Here is a 20,445-nt window from a genome sequence, read left to right as displayed (position 1 = left end):
TCGAGCGTTTGGGTAAGTCTGACTTCCTGACAGGCACACTCCTAAATGATTTGCGGGGATCTCTTGCTTGTTTGAAGCTGGTTGAAGTGCTCTTTCCTCTGTGTCAGAGTCGGCCAAGAGGCACCTTCTGCTCTCAAGACATTGCAAGCATTTTTTCTGGCTGAATCATGGCCATGTTTCTTTGCGTTTTTTTCTCATGCTGATCATCTGGTTGGCATTTCTGCACAAGAATGGCAGGCTCTGATTCCATCGCACTGTTGTGTAAAATTGTTGTGTCTGTCTCACAACCAGCTGGGACCGCTTGGCCGCCTGCTCCAGTGGCTCTGTGTCAGTCCTCTGGCGCTCCGTGTCTCCATGTCTTCCTGTCCCTTCCTCCCCTCCACTTCTCTCCTGAACTCTCACCTTCTCTTCTTCCGTGCTTTTTCTCCTTTCATCCTCACCTGTTCATTCCTCTCCTTTTCTCTGTCATCCACTCCATATTTTTCTTCTCCCATCCTGTGTTGTTCTTCTTCCATCCTTATTTTCGCCCCGTCTCTCTTCTCCTCCCCTTCTCTCTTTCTCTCTCTATCTCTCCCTCTCTCTCCTCCCGTCCCGTTGTGCTGTCCCTGTCTCCTGACAGCTGGCCGCCTGCTTCAGTGGCTCCGTGTCATTACAGGCTGATGCTGATGCGCCCTGATGGCTCGTCTCTTGAGCTGGACCCCCTTTTTTTTTTCATCCAGTTTCACTTGTTTTTAAAGCAGACAGAAGCCATCAGGGAGGAGAGAGAGAGAGAACGATGAGAAGGAGGGAGAGAGGGGGGGCGGAAGTTGAAGTGGGCGAAAGGAGAATCGGAGAGTGATGGCAGAAGGGAAGAGCGGAAAAGAGGGATAACATCACACACACACACACACACACACACACACACACACACACACACACACACACAACTCAATCAACCCTGGACATGCCCTGACCTGCCCTGGCTTCCACAGAGACGTAACCCTGTAAATCGAGAGCTGGAGTAGGAGCTCTCTCACACACACACATTCTTTCTTGTTCACCCTCTCTCTCCACTGTTTCATTCATTCTCTCGGGGTCAGATTATCACCCTCTTCCTGACACTTATGTCTACTCAGTCCTCATTCTATAATCCTCTCTCTCTCTCTCTCTCTCTGTGTCGCCTCTAAGAGCTCCTTTTCTGATCTTTGCAGTCGTCCTTTGCTTTCCACACTTCTCTTTGCTTATCCTTTTACTGCAAGGTGTTTCGCTGAGGGAATGTCCCCATAAGCCATTTCCTATTTTGGTGAATAATTCAGTGGGCTGTGCTCTTCCTCTAAAGGTGCTGTTTGGGGGTTAAAAATAAGCAGCGTTGTGTTGGCATCGTACCACTCTGTCACTAGTTAGGGGGGCAGTAATCGCCAGAGCTACCCCTCCATGACGGCCGTTGATGCACCGGGTCCCTAGTACGCTGGGCGGTGCAGAAATGCACGTCGGGCTTGTTTCATAGCAAATGCCGGTGGACCAGAAAGCACCCTCTCCCGTCCCACAAGCAGTCTTATTTTAGGAAGAGCGGAACGTGATGGAAGCGTAAAGGGGAAAGAAAGTGAATGGAGTGGTCAGCAGTGCTAATGGTGTGGTATTTTCAGAGATGAATAGAAAGGAAGAAAGGCATTGTCTTTGCCATGGAGGAGTGTGTGGCGTACAACCCTTTGGTGTTGGGATTTGTTCGGCAGTCTCCTGTGACATCACAGATACCCGTGCCATGCTGCCTGACGCGGTGTTTGGTTGAGTGTGTGTCATCGTGGGTGTGTCATGTGATGACATGACATCCGTTGGCCCAGATGTATAAAACATGGAATTAATGCCCCTGCTGAGTGTGCGCACACACACACACACACACACACACACACACACACACACACACACACACACACACACTCACTCTCTCTCTCTCTCTCTCTCTCTCTCTCTCTCTCTCTCTCTCTCTCTCTCTCTCTCTCTCTCTCTCTCTCTCTCTCTCTCTCTCTCTCTCTCTCTCTCTCTCAACGCACCGCGTTGGTTGGACTGGAAACGAAAGCCCACTTGTTTCCTTTCACACTTCAACCCCCCCCCCCCACCACCACCACCACCACCCATTCGTTCTATTATGTCTTCTACATCCGTCTGTCCCTTTCAGAAGGGGTGCTTGCAGTTTTGCAGCTTCTGTGTCATTTCCCATGTGGCTTAGACAACTATTTGTGAAAGTAGAAAGTGAGTCATGTGACCTGAGAAGTTGGTGGAGGTGCTTGCCTGCTTTGTGTGGAGGAAGGTGTGCGTCTGGCGTGTGTGCGTGAGGAGGGTGGTGCGTGAGTGTGTGCGTGAGCGTGTGAATTGGTTAGCTCTTGATTCATGAAAATGTTTCACGCAGAAGCTACACCACCGTAGTCGTCCCAGCTCCCACAACCTGGTGTAACTAACTTTGCCTTCCTCCACATTAAGCGACTTGAAGTTCCCCGAAGCAGCTGGAAGCCCAGCGAGAGTGCACATTATTTCACTCTCTTTTTCTTGTGGGTTGCAGGAATTGCAGGTAGACTTGCACATTTCCACATTAGTTGTCGCTTTGGAGTAGACTTGCACAGATGGACTAACTGTGCGCAGAGTACGTGCAGTAAGCGAAAAAATACACACACACACACTTCTTATTTTTAGAATATCCAGAGCCCCAAAACATCTGGGGGTTTATTTCAATTTAGACACTGAAGTGGAAGACTCAGCATGGGCCCTGCTTAGAGGGTTGCCATGCTTTTTGTTCTACGCTGCAGATAGCCTCAGGGTTTCATAGCAGGAGAGGAGGGGATGGGGGAGAGAGAAAGTGGGAGGGAGAGGAGAAGAGGAGACGACGTCACTGCTCTGGCTCATGCTCTGACATGACCAGCGCATTCCTCAGGCTGGTAAAAGCAGCTCGGAGCCAAGCCAAGCCAAGCCAAGCCCATCACCTGCTCCTGCTCCTGCTGCTGCTACCGCTGAAACATCATATACACCACGTCAGCCTGTAACCCTCTAGAGATATACACACACATACACACACATGTGCACGCACATACACACACACACACACACACACACACACACACACACAGAAAGTTGTGTATAAACACAGATATACACACAGAAACAAATAAACAAAACAAATAAAACGCACACACACACACACATAACTGGACCCACACAAATGGTCTAAGTGGCATGCATGCATACACATTAGCTTGTGCAGGGGAGACTGATAAACAGTTCAAGTCAAAGTTTCTGAGAGAGAGAGGGAGGGATTGAAAGAGACATTGCCACTGAGAACAACAGGCTTTGGAGTTAGCCATTCTTCTGGGAAGATTCTTCCGAGACCTTGTGAAGGGGAGCTTGATTCATGTAATCTGTTTCCACTGCCATAAGGCCATGAGTGGCCCAGCATCAGCAGAGCAGATTTAGTGCTGGTTCCATGGGACAGGAGAAGCAGAAAAGCCAGAAAACACACACACACACACACACACACACACACACACACACACACACACACACACACACACACACACACACACACACACAGACACCACCCACTCATCACCCTCCTCTGCTGTGCTCTAAAAGATAATGCATTTTACGTCTCTGAGACACATGCACACGCACACACACACACTCTCAGAGCACACACTCACACACACATAGAGCACATGCATCTCGTCCTTGCCCTGTGCCGCCAAGCCATCTGCATACGCGCCTAGCTAGCACACGTCTGCTCGCCGACAGCCCAGAATAATTCACACCTCACAGTAGATTTCCTTCCCCTCCACAGCGCTGGCTCACACACACACACGCACACACACACTAACATACACACCACCCACTCACCACCCTCCTCACACACACACACACACACACACACACACACACACACAGAGCTTATTTACACGTCAGTCAGTAAGGCATACAGCGCCATACAGCTGATCTGGAGCACTGCAGCCTGGTACGGAGGCCGGGGAGCAGAGGATAAGGGTTTTATGCTGGGCTGGCCTTTCTGCCCGATGTTCGTCCTTCTCAGCACTCACACACACAGCTATACAGCATCACACACACACACACACTAGGGGTGGGTGGTATTTTGGTTTTTATAGTTGCCTGCGGTATTACATCACGCCACACCATGAATTTTGCAATACCAGGATATTTTTAAAAAGCGTTTAATAAAGCATATACATTTCGGCTGTCGGAGATTTCCACATCAGTTACCAGTAGTTAGCTTAAATCTCTTGCCTACAATTACTAAATGAGGTTTGCCATTGTAAGCTATGGAAAGATCAACAACATGCCTAGCAAACACCGGTAGATGACACATCCCTACATAGTAGCCTATACGTTTCAAATGTCAACAGGCTGGTGTTCCTGGCGAAGTTTGAGGCTTATGGCAATTGTGATCACTTAATTCGCGTTTTAGTTTTTTATTTCAGTCGTACAGAGTAAATAGTTCTCATACCTTAATCTTTCTTGATCTTCTTACTCTTTGAAATGTTTCTCTTTTTTTTTTTTTAAATACTCTGGAAATGCATTATTTTGATGCTGACTGGAGAGATGACAGAGTGTTAAGTATGAACTCAAGATGAGAAATGGCATGATATTATACCGTTACCATCCTAACAGCATTTTTTTGTCCTATTTTAATTACTTCACTTGACAGGAAGTGTCAATGTCGTTATCAGTGCATCATGCTGTGTCGTGTGTGTGTGTGTGTGTGTGTGTGTGTGTGTGTGTGAGAGAGTGAGAGAGTGAGAGAGTGAGTGAGAGATGGAGAGTCAGCAGGGATGCAGGCAGACTGTGTTGCTTTAGGCTATCTGCTTTGTGTCTGCCGCCATGCTTGTCTGATGCAGCCTCACTGCCAGAGCAGCTGTCTCTGTATCTCTCTATCAGACATGCGCACACACACACACACACCTGCTGCCACGCTTGTCTGATGCAGCCTCCCTGCCAGAGCAGCAATCTTCATATCTCACACCTCTGCTTCAGATCCATTCGACACACACACACCAGGGTGTCCACTAGGATTTTTTCTTGTCGGACCCAGTGTCCGGAAAGAATTTGTTTCACCAGACAAATTCCAAATTACCGGTGCATGTTTCAATACCACGTTACAAATGGCAATCTAACAATCTAAAGTAGCCTATATAATGTAGGGCCTTCACCTGTTTCATGTTTTCATGGTGGTTATGCAATATGACCACTTCGATGGTAACAAGGCTTCAATGAGAAATTAATAAAACGTTCTACTAAAATCTGAATAATCTGTTTTAATTCAAGCATATAGTTTAAACTTCCTTTCAAAATTCAGAATATTTTCAATTACAGTGATCAAAATTTTGTCAAGTTTTGAACTGCAAGGTTTTGAACTGTCTTTGTCTGCTAAATTGGCTGTAGTAGGCCTACCTGGTTTTGCTGTTGGTGAACACTGTTGGTTGCTGACTGAGGTTATTCACAAATTTTGGAAGAAGTAGTCATTGAAAGCATTTTGTATGCACAGTTTGGTTCACATTGTCTACTGATGTGGTGAATGTGTTAAGTGTTTGGTTAACTCTGCACTGACACACGTGTCATATTAATTGTAAAAAAAAAAACTGAAACTGAAGTAGCAAAATCGCATGGAGATGCAACAATGTTTAGCATTGCAAAAACAGATACCGCCATTTGAATCAAGATACTGATTCCTACTTGTCAAAAAACAACATGTTCAACACGAACATGGACTCCCAACATGTGTGTGCTGTTCAACACAAACATGGACTCCCAACAGCCCCAATTCTATATGGATTAAGTAATATCTTCAGTTAGTCTATGCACCGTAACCACCTGGCTTAACATACAACAGGTATGTTAGCCTGACAGATAGCAGCTAATGTTGGCTTTTTAGGCTGTTACAGACATGTATAGCCTTAGCTGTCTGCTAACTTAGCTGTTAGCCAGGCTAATATTACATACCTGTCATTATTGATGTGACAGAAAGTGTGTTGTGTGTTTCAGACAGTCTTTTTTTGCTAGGGAAGGTTCCTGACTGAGTGAAATGACCCTGAGGTATCTTAAGTGGCAGCCATGATGAGAGCTGGTTGAATTCTCTGAATGCTTAGGAAAGGTGCTTCAATGCTTCCTTAAGCATAGGGTTCTAGGGATGGGCATAATTAATCGACGATCGATTAATTGATCATTAAGAATTTCCTCGATGAAATTATTTTTTCATCGATTAAAACTAATGCATGTTCTGTTGCGTAGTGTGCGTGTAATTTATGTATTTTAGGGCTGTCAAAGTTAACGCGTTATTCTATGAGATTATTGTGGCGGAGATTAATGCAATCAAATATTTGAACGCAGTTAACGCAACTTTGTTTACTTCCGGTGCGCGTTGACCCGTGGCACGAAACCGCCCCTTGTCTGCAGTCAGTTAGATAGAAGAGACCGAGACGGTAGTTGAAGATGGAGAGAGCTGAGGGATTGTTGGGCGGAAAGTTTCTGTTTAAGAGGCAAAATGACAGAACAATCGACAAAACTAAAGTTGTATGTAGCATTTGTCAAGCTGAATGTAGCTATCACAGAAGCAGCTCGTGTTTAAGTTATCACCTTAATGCAAAGCACCCGACAGAAAGCAGTCCCAGGTTAGATGGTCGCCAACCCACACTCCACGACTTCTCTAGGAAATTAACTAGACCAGTCCGTGAAAAGGTTACCAACGCTGTAGCAGTTTAGGTTGCGGGTGACTGTCGGCCCATCAACATAGTTGAAGACGGTGGGCTGACTGAGGTGATTCGAATTGCTTCAGGGGACAATTCTTACGATTTACCGTCGAGGGGCACCATTGTGTCTCGCATACATTCCTTGGCTGATGGCGAGAGAGCACGAACAAAATACAATTAAACAACAGTGTCTAAAATAATGAATGAAGTGATTACTCGTTAATTTATAAGATTTAGTCTTTAGAAGAAAACAAACTTTTAATCACGATGAATCTAGATGAATGAATTTCAAAATGTGAGATTAATTAGTTAGAGAAAAAAAAAACGAAGGTCAGTTGTGTTTATGAGCACCGGCTTCTAGCTGTCGGCTCCGCTGCTTACAGCAGCGCATATTTTCAAGTGTAACCATTGAACGGATCCCGTTTAACTGCCACAAGAGTTGTCCATCTTGTAAGTTTAACTGCCACAAGAGTTGTTCATCTTGTAATAAATATCTCAATGAGGAAACACGCTGTGTTTTTTCTATTTTCACTGCATTTTAATATAGCCTATAAATAGTGAATTTTAATATAAAAATATGAATGATTAATCGAAAATCGATCGTTAATTCTCCCGACGATCGATTAAGACAATTTAATCGAATGCCCATCCCTATAGGGTACACTGGACCATCTCTTACGAAAGAAAAGGAAATGGTACTGGCCCACAAGTCCTTGCAGCAGCAACAACAACAACCGATCAACGTGACCCGCCATTACATAATTAGTAGCCTAGTATAAGTGCCGTCGGATCCTGTTAACAAGGCGGTTGTCTTTTCCTAAGTCCTTATGAATTATATTTCACATCTTTCCTTGACCTCATGATGTTTTCCATCGAGGTCAAGGAAAGGACGGTAGGACAGACTATCTGACTATTTTCTTAAAACGTGTGTTATGAAGATGTGAGCCAGGACCTACACCCTCTAGACCATCGCACAGCAGATCGTAGACTTAATTGGTTAAACATCCTGTCACTGTTAGCGAACCCCTCAATATTTCTTCGGAGGTAGTGTGTACAGGTAATGAACTGTTTTGATTGGCTATAGCTCAGCCTCTGAGAAGAAGCGCAGTCGCGAGAGGGCCCATTTCCAGAAAAAACTCAAATAAACACTGCCCCTCTGGCATTTTGTTGTAACCTGCACTCTCTCCTGTTATCACTTTCTCTTTCTCTCACTGTCTCGCTCCTCTCGGTCACTCTTTCATAATCTGTGACCATCCCTCTCTTTCCTTCTTAGTTTCTTCCTATCTTTTTCTCTCGTCTCTTTCTCTTCCTCATCCCCTCCGTGCTCTTCTTTCTCTTCTCATTCTCTCTTGTCCCTCGTCACTGTGTGTCAAACATATAGGAATCACTTCTGTCCTCCCAGTCAGCCCCTTCTCCAGTGCTGAGGTCACCACCCGGCAACCGCCCAGCCCACCCCGCCAGCCCTCATCTCGGCTCATCAGTCTTCTTTCTCTCTCTCTCTCTCTCTCTATTTGTCTCTTTCTCGCAATCCCACATGTTCCTGCTCTCTGTCTGTTTTCCTCTCTCCTCCTTCATTCTCTCTTTTTCTATCTTTCTCTTTCATGCTGTTTCCTCTCCCCCTCTCTCCCTCTCTCGAACTAACAAGTGCTGTAGAGACTCCACTCCCCTTAAGCCAGACGGGAGCCCTGTTTTAAAGCTGGCAATGAAAAAAATTGCTTCCACAGCATCCCATTAATCTTACTAGAGCATTTTTTCTTCATCCCACTTTTTCTTTTATGCCTTTTATACCCCCCCCCCCTTTCTTTCTCTCTCTTTCTCTTTGTACGAGTAAGGTGCTAAATCTGGAGTGTGTGTTAATTTCTCACGCCCTCTTTCTTTCTCCTTTCTTTTCTCTCTCTCTCTGGCTCCCTCCCTCTCTTCTTCCATGGCTCTGCAGGGAGTGTAATTTGCTGACATTTTCAGCAGTGTTGTTAGAAGAGGCTGCTGTTTAATTTAGAGAGCGGCAAGATTTTAATGGCCCAGACCGCTGTGTTAAAAGCTCTTTCGCCTTCACAGCTGCTCCTTGCCCTGATTTCTGTCTCCCTCTCTCTCTCTCTCTCCCCTTCTCCCTCTCCCTCTCTCTGTCCTTCTCCCTCTCTCTCGCTTCGTCTCTCACTTGTGGTGGCAGTCGGAGTGGTAATTCTTCCTTCTTCTGGCGAGTTTGGGTTAAAGTCTTCATGAAAAATACATTTCCTTCAGGATCTATAAAATGTCTGTTTGTCTGACTTACTGACTGATCTTAGACGATCCCGGTTTTCTTTTCCAAATGAAGCATGAGGTCTTCACACGACCTTGACCTTGATTCTGACTAGTCTGCTGCTCTGTCCATGCTGAGTGGTAAACCCCAAAGTGTGTGTGTACTGGCATAAGGCCAGCTCAGTCTCCTACAGATCGTGTCTCGTTCTTCTTCTTCTTCTCATGGTCTTTGTTGTGGTCGTGTGTGTGTTGTGGTGCAGGTGGTACCATGGCAAGCTGGACCGGACGATTGCAGAGGAGCGTCTGCGCCAGGCCCGCACGCCAGGCAGCTACCTCATCAGGGAGAGCGACCGGCGGCCCGGCTCCTTCGTGCTGTCCTTCCTCAGCGTGACCAACGTAGTCAACCACTTCAGGTGAGGCGCAGCACACAAACACATACGCACACGCACGCTAACACACACACACACACGCACGCACGCACGCACGCACGCACGCACGCACACACACGCGTGCTAATACACACGCGTGCTAACACACGCACGCACACACGCTAACACACACAACACACATTCCATTTTAGGTGAAGCCCAACCTCCATGCATGCATGCACACACACACACACTACTGTTGATGAGACACAACTCCCCACCACACACACATGACTGCCAGGAGACCCTCAAACAACCCCTGGCACACTGATGCATTACACACCATTGTTTTCCAAAACATGCCAGTGTTCTTGGATTTACACCAACACACTACAGCTCCACATTACCTGCCACACTTTTACAACACACACACACACCACTGTTGCGGTTCTCAAACTGTTCTAAACTATTCTACGATGCATGTTCCTGTTGTACAAAGTACGCTCCTGTTCTCCAAAAACACATTGTTATTCTATCAAACCACTGTTTTGCGGCATATGGCAGTGTAGCACCAAACATGGCTCTGTTCCGCAGCACCACATGCTACCGTTTTACAGTGTAAGCTGCTATTTCTTCAGACACACTACTGTGTGTTTACATGAGCAGAGCCCTAGATAACCAGAGAAATGAAATGGAGCTTACAATAGGAATATGTGTCTATCTTGTAGTACACGGAGGTCACTTCAGTTGCCAGTTTTGCTGGGCGTTGTTGGCGGTGTTTTATTGTGACACAGTGCTTCTGGCGTGGTTGTGCGCTCGCAGCCGGGACCAACTTCACTGCCACACTCATGATTTAAGAGACGGTCGGAGAGAACTCGAGTGGCTTTAGCAAAACAAACACTTTGGCAAAGAGACCGCAACGCTACGCGGCGCGACATAAAACCTTAAACACAGATGACAGTTGTAAATAGAGATGTTGGGCTAACAGCTTCAGGATTTATTCATTCAGAGAGTGATTCTCTCTCTCTTTCTCTTTCTCTCTCTCTCTTGCTCTCTCTCTCTCGCTCCCCCTGTCTCTATGAGACTCACGTATTTGTTTCAAGACGGGGACGAGACAGAGGCAGTAAGAGAGACAGGCCTGTAGCAAATGTGTGAAGTGGGTAGAGAGCTAGTTGCCTTTGGTCGCAATGAGAGCGAGGCCACTTCCGACGCCTCCGCTCGTTTGAAACGACTGAAACCAACCCACTGTGAATCTCTTGACTTCACTGTCCATTCTCTCCTCACCAACCAAAAAAAAAACCACCAGCAGCAAACTAGCGTGTAGCTCCGAGCACAACAGCCCATGTGCATAACTCACCTCAGTGAAGCTTCTCTTCCTGTTTAGTCCAGCTATTTGACCCTCCTTATGTATCTTTACTCAGTGGCCACTGATAATGAAGAATGTTTATGCGTTTATTTGAAAAGGGACAGTGTACATTGATAAACATTTCCCAAGAAAAATGTAAATGCACCGGAATTAGCTAGGTTAGCTATTTTTTCATCCGTTGTCCCTTGGCAGGGCATGACAGAGAGATACGGAAATAAAAGAAAGAAATAATAATACAAAATTATATAATTATGTTATAATGGAAGTATAGATGTTGGTGTCAGTCAGTACTTTTTGCGCTATTTATGATAGAGCATGCTCATGTTGATGAGAACAAGAACTAAATGACTTCATGTGTGTAGATCCTCAAGTGTGTGTGTGTGTGTGTGTTGCATTGTAGGATTATTGCGATGTGTGGCGACTATTACATCGGCGGACGGCGATTCTCATCCCTCTCAGACCTTATCGGCTACTACAGTTATGTGTCCTGCCTACTGAAAGGGGAAAAGCTGCTGTCACCGGTGGCCCCTCCAGAGGTAAGAGCTCCCATGGTGGCCCTGTGAAAAGCCCTCACTGTAGCTCTCTCACTCACACTCTCTCTCTCTCTCTCTCTCTCTCTCTCTCTCTCTCTCTCTCTCTCTCTCTCTCTCTCTCTCTCTCTCTCTCACTCTATCTCTCTCTTTTTCTCTCACTCTCTCTCCAGATTCTTCACTCTAGTCTTCATCGCAGACACACATCTCTAACGGCCTCTTCTGCAGAATTTCTCACACTCAGTTCTCTCTCTCTCTCTCTCTCTCCTTCTGTCTTCCTTTTTTTACACTCATTCTTTCATTTTCACTTCATGTGGCAGACATCACACATCTCATGGCTCATCACTTGCCAGAGGAAAATGAGACTCTCAACCTGTGAAGGACATCCCAGTGTGTTTCCCCATCCTGTGTGAAACTGTCCACTTGTCTGTGTGCATTCTGTGACACTTCTATTGCATGTCTCGAACAAAATGACTGCAACTGGAGCTGACAAAATGACAAGCACTTGGACATGGTTGGGATGCCACTGCTTGCACCACAACTCCCCCATCATTCCATTTTGAATTAGTGTGTGTGTGTGTGTGTGTGTGTGTGTGTGTGTGTGTGTGTGTGTGTGTGTGTGTGTGTGTGTGTGTGTGTGTGTGTGTGTGTGTGTGTGTGTGTGTGTGTGTGTGTGTGTGTGTGTGTGTGTGTGTGTGTGTGTGTTTTTTTTTGCAGCCCGTGGAAGACAGGAAGAGAGTGAGGGCCATCCTCCCGTACACCAAAGTGCCAGACACCGATGAGATCAGGTACTGTCCTGACAAAATGTGTCATGTTCACCCACCCCTCCAATGCCCACCTGTCTGGATCATCTAAACCTGTAGAATCAAGCCCGATTCTCACCTCGGCTGATCAGATGCTCTCTACTTCTTTTCATTTACTCTCTCCTAAGCTCAGGCTCCAAACTATTTCAGCTGTGAGTTTCAGTCAGAGGCCAGTCACAATGTGACATTCTTTTTTTCTTTGTTTATTTTTTTTTCTTTTGTTTTGTTATTGTTACCATTTCAATTTTGCATGAAACAAGGAGTCTTTCAGGCTTGTGTGTGTGTGTGTGTGTGTGTAAGTGGGCCTGTGCTTGTGCGTCAGAGCCACGGCTTTGACGAGGTTACCCTCTCGTTCCCAAATACTTCCCGACCCATCCAGCGGGGTAATGTCAGCCTGCGTTCGCTCTGATTACGGGGTTGGCGTCTGCCAAACCCCCAGAGCAAGGAGGGGAAACGGCAACCTCTCCTATCTCTGCCTCAGTGGTACCAATCTGGTCACACTGTGATCCGTTACCTCAGTTCGCTGCCCAGTTCAGTCCTCTTCTGTTTTTTGTGTTGAGGTGTGTGCTGTTAAATAGGCTTTAATAGGGAGGTCTGTTACTTAAAGAACATGCCTTGTTTTTTTATCATGTTCAGTCTTGGGGTGAAAGCAGCCACTGGCATTTGTTATTCATCAGAACATAAAATAAATAAATAAAAAAGCCTAAAAAATTTTTTTGCCATCACTACTCAGCAAGCATATGTCTGACTAGAACACATGATATTTGACTCACTAGCGACCCCTACAGGCAAGATTTTGATATTGCTGGATAAGACATCAGAGGATGTAACATTATCCTCTCAAACTCTTTATTCAGATACATTTTAATAGTATGACCTTTGTCCCGTTTATCTCTCCTTTTTAAGTTATGAAAGCGTTGAAAGACACTGATGTACTGTTGTGTCCCTGTAGTTTCCTGAAGGGAGACATGTTTATTGTTCACAATGAACTGGACGATGGCTGGATGTGGGTGACCAATGTGCGCACTGAGGAGCAGGGTCTGATTGTGGACGACCTGGTCGAGGAGGTGGTGAGTACACACACACACACACAGACACACACACACAAAGATTCACATCTGAAGTTCTCTGAACACAGTTTCATGATCTTGTTGTTTTTCCCTACTTTAGGGACGAGAAGAGGACCCTCATGAGGGGAAAATGTGAGTGGATTAATTCATATTGTTGCTGGTAAACAGACTTAAGGGGGCACTCTGTTTTCATGGTGGCTGTAAATGACAGACTTTGTTCAGCTTAATGTTTGTTTTATTTATTTATTGTTTTTATTTCAGCAGCTTGACTGTAAACAAGAGGGAAGTAGCTAAATAAGTAGAAAGGAAAGTTCAGTTGCTTGATTGACTGTGTACAGTGCAATCACAGGAGCGCCATAGCGGTGTTCCTCTTGTTATACTGCGAGCTATCATCCACAGTCAGCCTCTTTTAGCCGATTTTTGTTTGTTTGTTTGTTTTTTAGCTATAGCTGTAGTGAGTTTGACTGAAGTTCAGCAAACTAAAGGAGGACAAAACAGACATGCAAGAAATGGTTGTGCATGCAAGAGTTCTGCAGTCTGATTGACCTTTATTAGCTGACTTAACATTGATTTGGCAGTAATGTTTTCCCCCTCAGTGGCTTGTGCATCTTGAGAACTGGACGTGTGTGTGTGCGTGTGTGTGTGTGTGTGTGTGTGGTTTCGTGTGTGCATGCATATCTGTGTGTGTGCGTGTGCAGATGCATCAGATCAGAGTGCCAGCGGCTGTAGTCTTGGTGGAGGGGGCAGAGGGCCGCGGGTGCTGAGCAGCCAGCGCTGACTCACCCTCTGCCCTCATCCTGCCCGACAACGGCAACCCTCTCCTCTCCACTCCGCTCCACTCCACTCACGCTAACCATACCCCTGTTTTCTCCTCTGCTCTCCCCCTTCTGTGTTCCATTCACCTCTGCTGCAGCTGGTATCATGGGAAGATCAGCAAACAAGAGGCCTACAACCTGCTGATGACAGGTACCTAGGCGGACGCACTTCTCATGATTACTTACAGGAGATGGACAGGAATTGAATAACACAATCTGATGCTTTTTCAAACAAAAAGACAAATGTGTACCTAAACCAACCTATGTATCATTTAAACCAATGGATTTAGCATTATGTGAATTGTTCTGTTCAAATTGGCATTCGAACAAAATGTCAAATGAAGATTAATTGTCTCTCTTCTCTGTGTTTTCTCTTTCTCTCTCTCTCTCTCTCTCTCTCTCTCTCTCTCTCTCTCTCTCTCTCAGTGGGGCAAGTGAGCAGTTTCCTGGTCAGGCCGTCGGATAACACCCCGGGGGACTACTCCCTCTTCTTTCGCACCGGTGAAAACATCCAACGGTTCAAGATCAGCCCCACTCCCAACAACCAGTACATGATGGGAGGAAGGTACTACAACAGGTATGTCATCTTCAGAGAACAAGAAGTGAGGTTATGTAAAGTGAAACTGTATTAATTACCTGACACAGGTGACTATCCTGGCTGCTCTAACATGAATGCATGTCTGGTTGTTATACCACCGGTGGAAGGAGAGCGACACAGAGCTGACAGAATGGACTACTGTTCCCGTGAATGCTTCGGCAATACATTGTATCACTTGATATGCCATAAAGCATTTTAATTAGAATTTGGTAGAACACACACACACACACACACACACACACACACACACACACATCCACACACACATCATGGAAAGTTCTGGTGAGCTACTGAGAAAATGCCCTCTTAGGACACCACTCGCCCTCTGACCTCCTGACCCTCATCCATATGCACCGTTCCCTCAAGGCACGGGTTTGAACATTAAACCTGGAGGAAAACATTTGGCCCGCTGTCCGTTCCCAAACACACGCCACAGGATAGCTAGGACGCTGCCTTTTTTTTACAGTTTAACCCGCTGGTGTGCCAGATTTGTAAACCGGCATGGAAATGTGGGACCCTCTCTTGTTTTGTTGTTGTTTAATCTTCCGAGCAACCTCACCACACTTGTTTTAGGGCCATACTGTGGAAGTGGTTTAAGACTGCCGACGGCGCTTCACTGTGACCTGGGCTTTTGTCGAGCAGGGTTATTAATGAGACTGTAGGGCACACTAGGGACCGTCTCAGGAATACAGGCCCCAGCCAGCATTAGGGGTTCTAATGGCTTCTCCCTTAATGCTTCTCTTGGCAGCATGGCTGATATCATGGAGCACTATAAGAAGGAGCAGATCGTGGAGGGCTACATCCTGAGAGATCCTGTGTCCGTGCAGGTGGGTGGATATTATGGGATGCAGGACGGTTTGCTTTCTAGTCATGTCTTTTTGTTTTTCTTCCAGTGCCTGTCTCCAATCACTAACTTTGCTGTTTCTTCTGTGTGTGTGTGTGTGTGTGTCTGTGCGCACGTGTGTGTGTGTGTGTTTTGCCTTGTTATCCACCATGGCACCGCCCTTCCTCAGAATCAAGAACAAGTCCTCTCTGACCTGGTGGACGGCAGGGAGATCTATAACACTATCCGACGGAAAACGAAAGATGCCTTCTACAAAAACATTGTAAAGAAAGGATACCTCCTGTTCAACAAAGGTACTGTGTGCTTCCCTTAGCCGTTTCCTCACTGGCAAGCACATCGGAGCCACTTAGGGACAACACATTCATTCGTCATGGCAACAATCTTACAATCTTGTAGCAAACCCTACCAAAAAAGATTTCTGACGAAAGCTGCCAGCGTCCAACCAGAGGCATGTTTTAGGCTAGAACTGCTCTCGGGGGTTGCACTTCATGCCTACAGACATGGCCCTAAAAGGCTTGTTGGAGTATGAGGCCTCAGATTTGTATTCTCCCCACTCTCTGCTCCACTGTGTGTCTGTGTGTGTGTCTGTGTGTGTGTCTGTGTGTGTGTGTGTGTGTGTGTGTGTGTGTGTGTGTGTGTGTGTGTGTGTGTGTGTGTGTGTGTGTGTGTCCCATAAGCGATAATGAAAGCGGGCTCCCACCTCGTTTGTAGAGGATAGAGGCCTTATGCTAATATTCCTCACAGAAATCCTCCACGTCTTTACTGCTCTCTTTGATCATCTCGTCTGACTCAGCCAGCAGGGTTCAAAGAAGCTTCAAGAGAGAGGAAGCTCACACTCACCGTCTGAGCCACACACACACACACACACACACACACACACACACGTGTATATATACACAGATACATGCACCCACAAACACAAACTCACACACATACATATATACATATATACCAACACACACATGCTCTCACGGGCACACACACACACACACACACACACACACGCACGAAGTCCACAAACAAAGTGGACTTTTTAATGCCCTCCACTCTCTAAGCACTTTATTTAATGGGTGAGCCCTGTGGCGGCCCACTACCCACTACAAATGCAGACGCTCATATTGATGCAGATGAGGTTCTGCTTGGCCTCCGCCCAGAGCCGTCTACCTCGTGCCCCTCTCCATTTGGTATTCACGGGCATTCACCAACATAGTTCCCTCTGTTGCATTTCTTAAATGAGATCAAGCATAGAGTTCAAAACCCACTTGCCATTCATTATTTGTGCGGAACCCTGATCTGTCCTCTCCCCTCTCTCTCTCTCTCTCTCTCTCTCTCTCTTTCTCTCGCTCTCTCTCTATCTCTCCCTCCCTCTCTCAGGTAAAGGCAAGCGCTGGAAGAACCTTTACTTCATCCTGGAGGGGAACGACGCCCAGCTCATCTACTTTGAGAGCGAGAAGCGCGCCACCAAGCCCAAGGGGCTGATCGACCTGAGCGTGTGCTCTGTCTACGGCGTCCACGACAGTCTGTTTGGCAGGTGAGATCCATCACCTCTGGATCACAACTGCAGTCGTCCCCATTAGGTTACATTACATTACATTGCTTTACATTTCAGAGATAATCTGTTCATTGTGTGCCACTGAACACATTGAAACTTTAACATATTCCTAAATTTGACCTAAGGCAACAACTCTTAGTAAATGTAAAGACATGGTGAAAGCAACCAGAAGCCTGTGCTGAGAGGTATTATTAATCTCCTCTTCTGGGTGTCTTAACCACCGTTCATCAGTTTGCGCCAGTGAGAAAGAGGGAGAGACGGGGCCTGAATTAGGTTCTGACTGGGCTGTATTTGGTTCTGACTGGGCTGTATTTGGTTCTGACTGGGCTGTATTTGGTTCTGACTGGGCTGTATTAGGTTCTGACTGGGCTGTATTTGGTTCTGACTGGGCTGTATTTGGTACTGACTGGGCTGTATTTGGTTCTGACTGGGCTGTATTAGGTTCTGACTGGGCTGTATTAGGTTCTGACTGGGCTGTATTTGTATTGCATGGTCTGCTGGTTCTGGTAGTGGGACTCCAACAGAACTAAGAGAGAGACCAAGTCCCTTGTCCAGAGGCACTCGAAAAAGCTATAAAAAGGGCTCGGTCAAAAAGAAAAAACTCTGCTTAGAGAACACTCTCCATATAACTCTGGAAGCTTCTTTGTCTTTTCTATTGTTTATGTCGGTAGGCCTAAGACGGGCCGAGGCACTGGTCTGAGTGGGCTGGCTCTCTGGCCACTGTCCCTAGCACTGGGTCTGGGACAGTTAGTGTGCCTGTTGCTTGTGTTAGGCAGCCATGTGCAGCCACTCTCCCATCATCTGATGCATTTACAGTCTTTTTTTTTCTCTCCCTCCTGCAGGCCAAACTGTTTCCAGATTGTGGTTCAGCACTTTAGTGAGGAGCAGTACATATTCTATTTCGCAGGAGACACTCCAGAACAGGCACAGGTCTGTCCTCTTCTCACCCACGTCTGTCTGGCTGTGTTTCTGTCTGTGTTTGTCTGTGTTTGTGTATGTTTTGGATGTTTATGTCTCTATAGTGTGTGTGTGTGTGCGTGTGTGTGTGCGCGCGCACGGGTGCATCTTATCTGTCTGTGCTGTGGCTTAACCTCCTAATGGACTTTTCCCTATCAGGACTGGATGAAATGCTTACAGACGTTCTGCAGTAACCTTAGGAAACCTACACAGGCCACAACTAACAAGAGACTTCGCCAGGTACGGCACAGCACCTCTTGTGGGGTTACACTGTTAACTCTCTCTCTCTCTCTCTTTCTTTCTTTCTTTCTTTCTTTCTTTCTCTCTTTCTTTCTCTCTTTCTCACACACACACACACACACACACACACACACACACACACACACACACACACACACACACACACACACACACAGTCACACCCACTAATTCTTCGCTGCTCCTCTCCTCCCTTAGGTCAGCAGCTTAGTGTTGAATGTGGAAGAGGCCCACAAACTCCCCATCAAACACTTCACCAACCCCTACTGCAACATCTACTTGAACAGCGTCCAGGTGGCCAAGACCCACCCCCGAGAGGGCCAGAACCCCGTCTTCACCGAGGAGTTCATCTTCGAGTGAGTCCACCACAGAACGGAGTTTAGCCTTCTCCAGTTTTGCTTGTTTGTTTTCAGACAACTTTTAGTGTATAACGTGATATAATAATTGCTGGTAAATATATGACTTATTTTTTTCCCCAGTGATCTGTCAAGTGAAATCAACAGGTTTGAGATCAGCCTGAGCAACAAAACCAAGAAAAGCAAGGAGAGTGATATCTGTGAGTGAATCTGTGTTTTCAAATAGTCTCATTTCTGCATTACTTCAAAGAGCTGTGTTTTTGTCTGGGCTGAGCATATTAAACGCTTGCTCTCAGTTTTGTTTTGTACAACATCGCCCTCTGGTGTTCACAGCACACTCCGGATGAAAAGTCAACTTGGGTGTCAATTGTGTGTTTGCATTTCTGTATCAACATGTATGGTTTAGTTTCTTATTGTTTTTTATGTATATGTGGGTGTACCATATACATATGCTTGTTCATATTTGTATCTATATATATATATATATGTGTGTGTGTGTGTGTGTGTGTGTGTGTGTGTGTGTGTGTTTATATGGATGGATATGTACGTTTGTACATAACATGGACATATATGTTTGATCTTGTGTATGTGTGTGTGTGTACGGAAATGTGTGTGTGCTCCATATACGTATGTTTGTTCATGCGTGTGTGCGCCCGTCTGTGTTCCTCAGTGTTCATGCGGTGTCAGCTGAACCGGCTGAACCGGGGGCAGATGATAGATGAGTGGTTCCCGCTGAGCTCCCACATCCCGCTGAAGGGCATCGAGCCAGGCTCGCTCCGCGTGCGCGCCCGATACGCCATGGAGAAGATCATGCCCGAGGAGGAGTACAGCGAGTTCAAAGAGGTACCCCCTCAGCAGGCCGCGTCCGACTCCATCACACCGGACAACCCCCCCCCCCCCTCCCCCCCGCATCCTCGTCACGGATGAAAGGAAGCACGTTAGATGATGTTTAGCTAAGAATTTTGACCCTGTGCTTAAGTTAGTTAAGCTGTTCATTCAGGAGGTGTATCGAAAGGATCGCAGCAAGAGTTGCTTGCTTTCTTAGCCAGAGTTGATGGCCACATTGATTTCCATTCAAGTCTGTCAGGTCTCATTGCTGTAAAGTCATAGCTTGGGGTCTATGGATTACAGGAGGTCCTTACCTCTTATATGAGCGTAATTGAGTGGAGAGGAGTAGAGTGTATGGTCCAACAGAGTGGAGCTACAGAGAGGCTAAACTGGATTCAGGTCTTGGAAACCACTAAACTTAGTGAATGTTTCAGTCTCTGAGACAGATAGATAGTGTTGATAATTCAGGCAGTCACACATTCACACAGTGGCTTATTCAGTTTGCCCACAGTCCCCTGTCTCACTCTGTTTCACGTGTCCCCTTGTCCCTGCAGCTCATCCTGCAGAAGGACTTCCACGTGATCTACGCGCTGGCCCACGTCTGTGGCCAGGACCGCACCCAGCTGGCCAGCATCCTGCTGCGCATCTTCAGACACGAGCAGGCCGAGGCGCCCCTGCTCCGGGTCCTCAACGACCGGGAGATCAGCATGGAAGGTAATCAGGACCATTCCGTTACGCACGCACACAGCACACAAACACACAGCACACACACACACACACACACACACACACACACACACACACACACACACACACACACACACACACACACACACACACACACACACACACACTCGCAGACACACACACACTCTCGCAGACACACGCACACACAAACCCCTATCTCTCTCTCACATACACACCATCGTCAACACCGCAGCTGTTTGTCCACAGATGAGTATGTAAGGGCCGGCAGATTGTGTGATTTCCCCTGGGCTGCTCGTTGTGCCTCCCCCTAACAAGCCACTTCAGCCAACGAGCTGCAGTTTATAACGGCCATACGTGCGCTCCGTCTGGGCCCGCTAAACCAGTCCAGTTACATCGAGCGCACACTCTCGCTCTCGCTCTCTTGTTCACACTCTC

At 46.6% G+C, this 20,445-nt stretch overlaps 1 protein-coding gene across 1 annotated transcript in view; it reads left to right on the top strand.

Annotated features, from left to right (window-relative positions):
• The window catches only part of rasa1a (RAS p21 protein activator (GTPase activating protein) 1a), a 36,964-nt gene that overhangs the window by 9,384 nt on the left and 7,135 nt on the right, over positions 1-20,445 (top strand). Inside the window, exons 2-17 of the mRNA XM_012828687.3 lie at positions 9,218-9,370; positions 11,092-11,227; positions 11,939-12,009; positions 12,977-13,094; positions 13,195-13,226; positions 14,008-14,060; positions 14,336-14,486; positions 15,256-15,334; positions 15,521-15,644; positions 16,726-16,882; positions 17,746-17,833; positions 18,020-18,100; positions 18,317-18,474; positions 18,598-18,674; positions 19,145-19,317; positions 19,857-20,016. Of these exons, the coding sequence (XP_012684141.2) occupies positions 9,218-9,370; positions 11,092-11,227; positions 11,939-12,009; positions 12,977-13,094; positions 13,195-13,226; positions 14,008-14,060; positions 14,336-14,486; positions 15,256-15,334; positions 15,521-15,644; positions 16,726-16,882; positions 17,746-17,833; positions 18,020-18,100; positions 18,317-18,474; positions 18,598-18,674; positions 19,145-19,317; positions 19,857-20,016 (1,811 nt within the window). The remainder of the gene's footprint in view (positions 1-9,217; positions 9,371-11,091; positions 11,228-11,938; positions 12,010-12,976; positions 13,095-13,194; positions 13,227-14,007; positions 14,061-14,335; positions 14,487-15,255; positions 15,335-15,520; positions 15,645-16,725; positions 16,883-17,745; positions 17,834-18,019; positions 18,101-18,316; positions 18,475-18,597; positions 18,675-19,144; positions 19,318-19,856; positions 20,017-20,445) is intronic.

The sequence above is a fragment of the Clupea harengus genome, chromosome 7 (genome assembly GCF_900700415.2).
Source record: "Clupea harengus chromosome 7, Ch_v2.0.2, whole genome shotgun sequence".
NCBI lineage: Eukaryota > Metazoa > Chordata > Actinopteri > Clupeiformes > Clupeidae > Clupea > Clupea harengus.
This window is presented reverse-complemented; position numbering and strand designations above follow the sequence as displayed.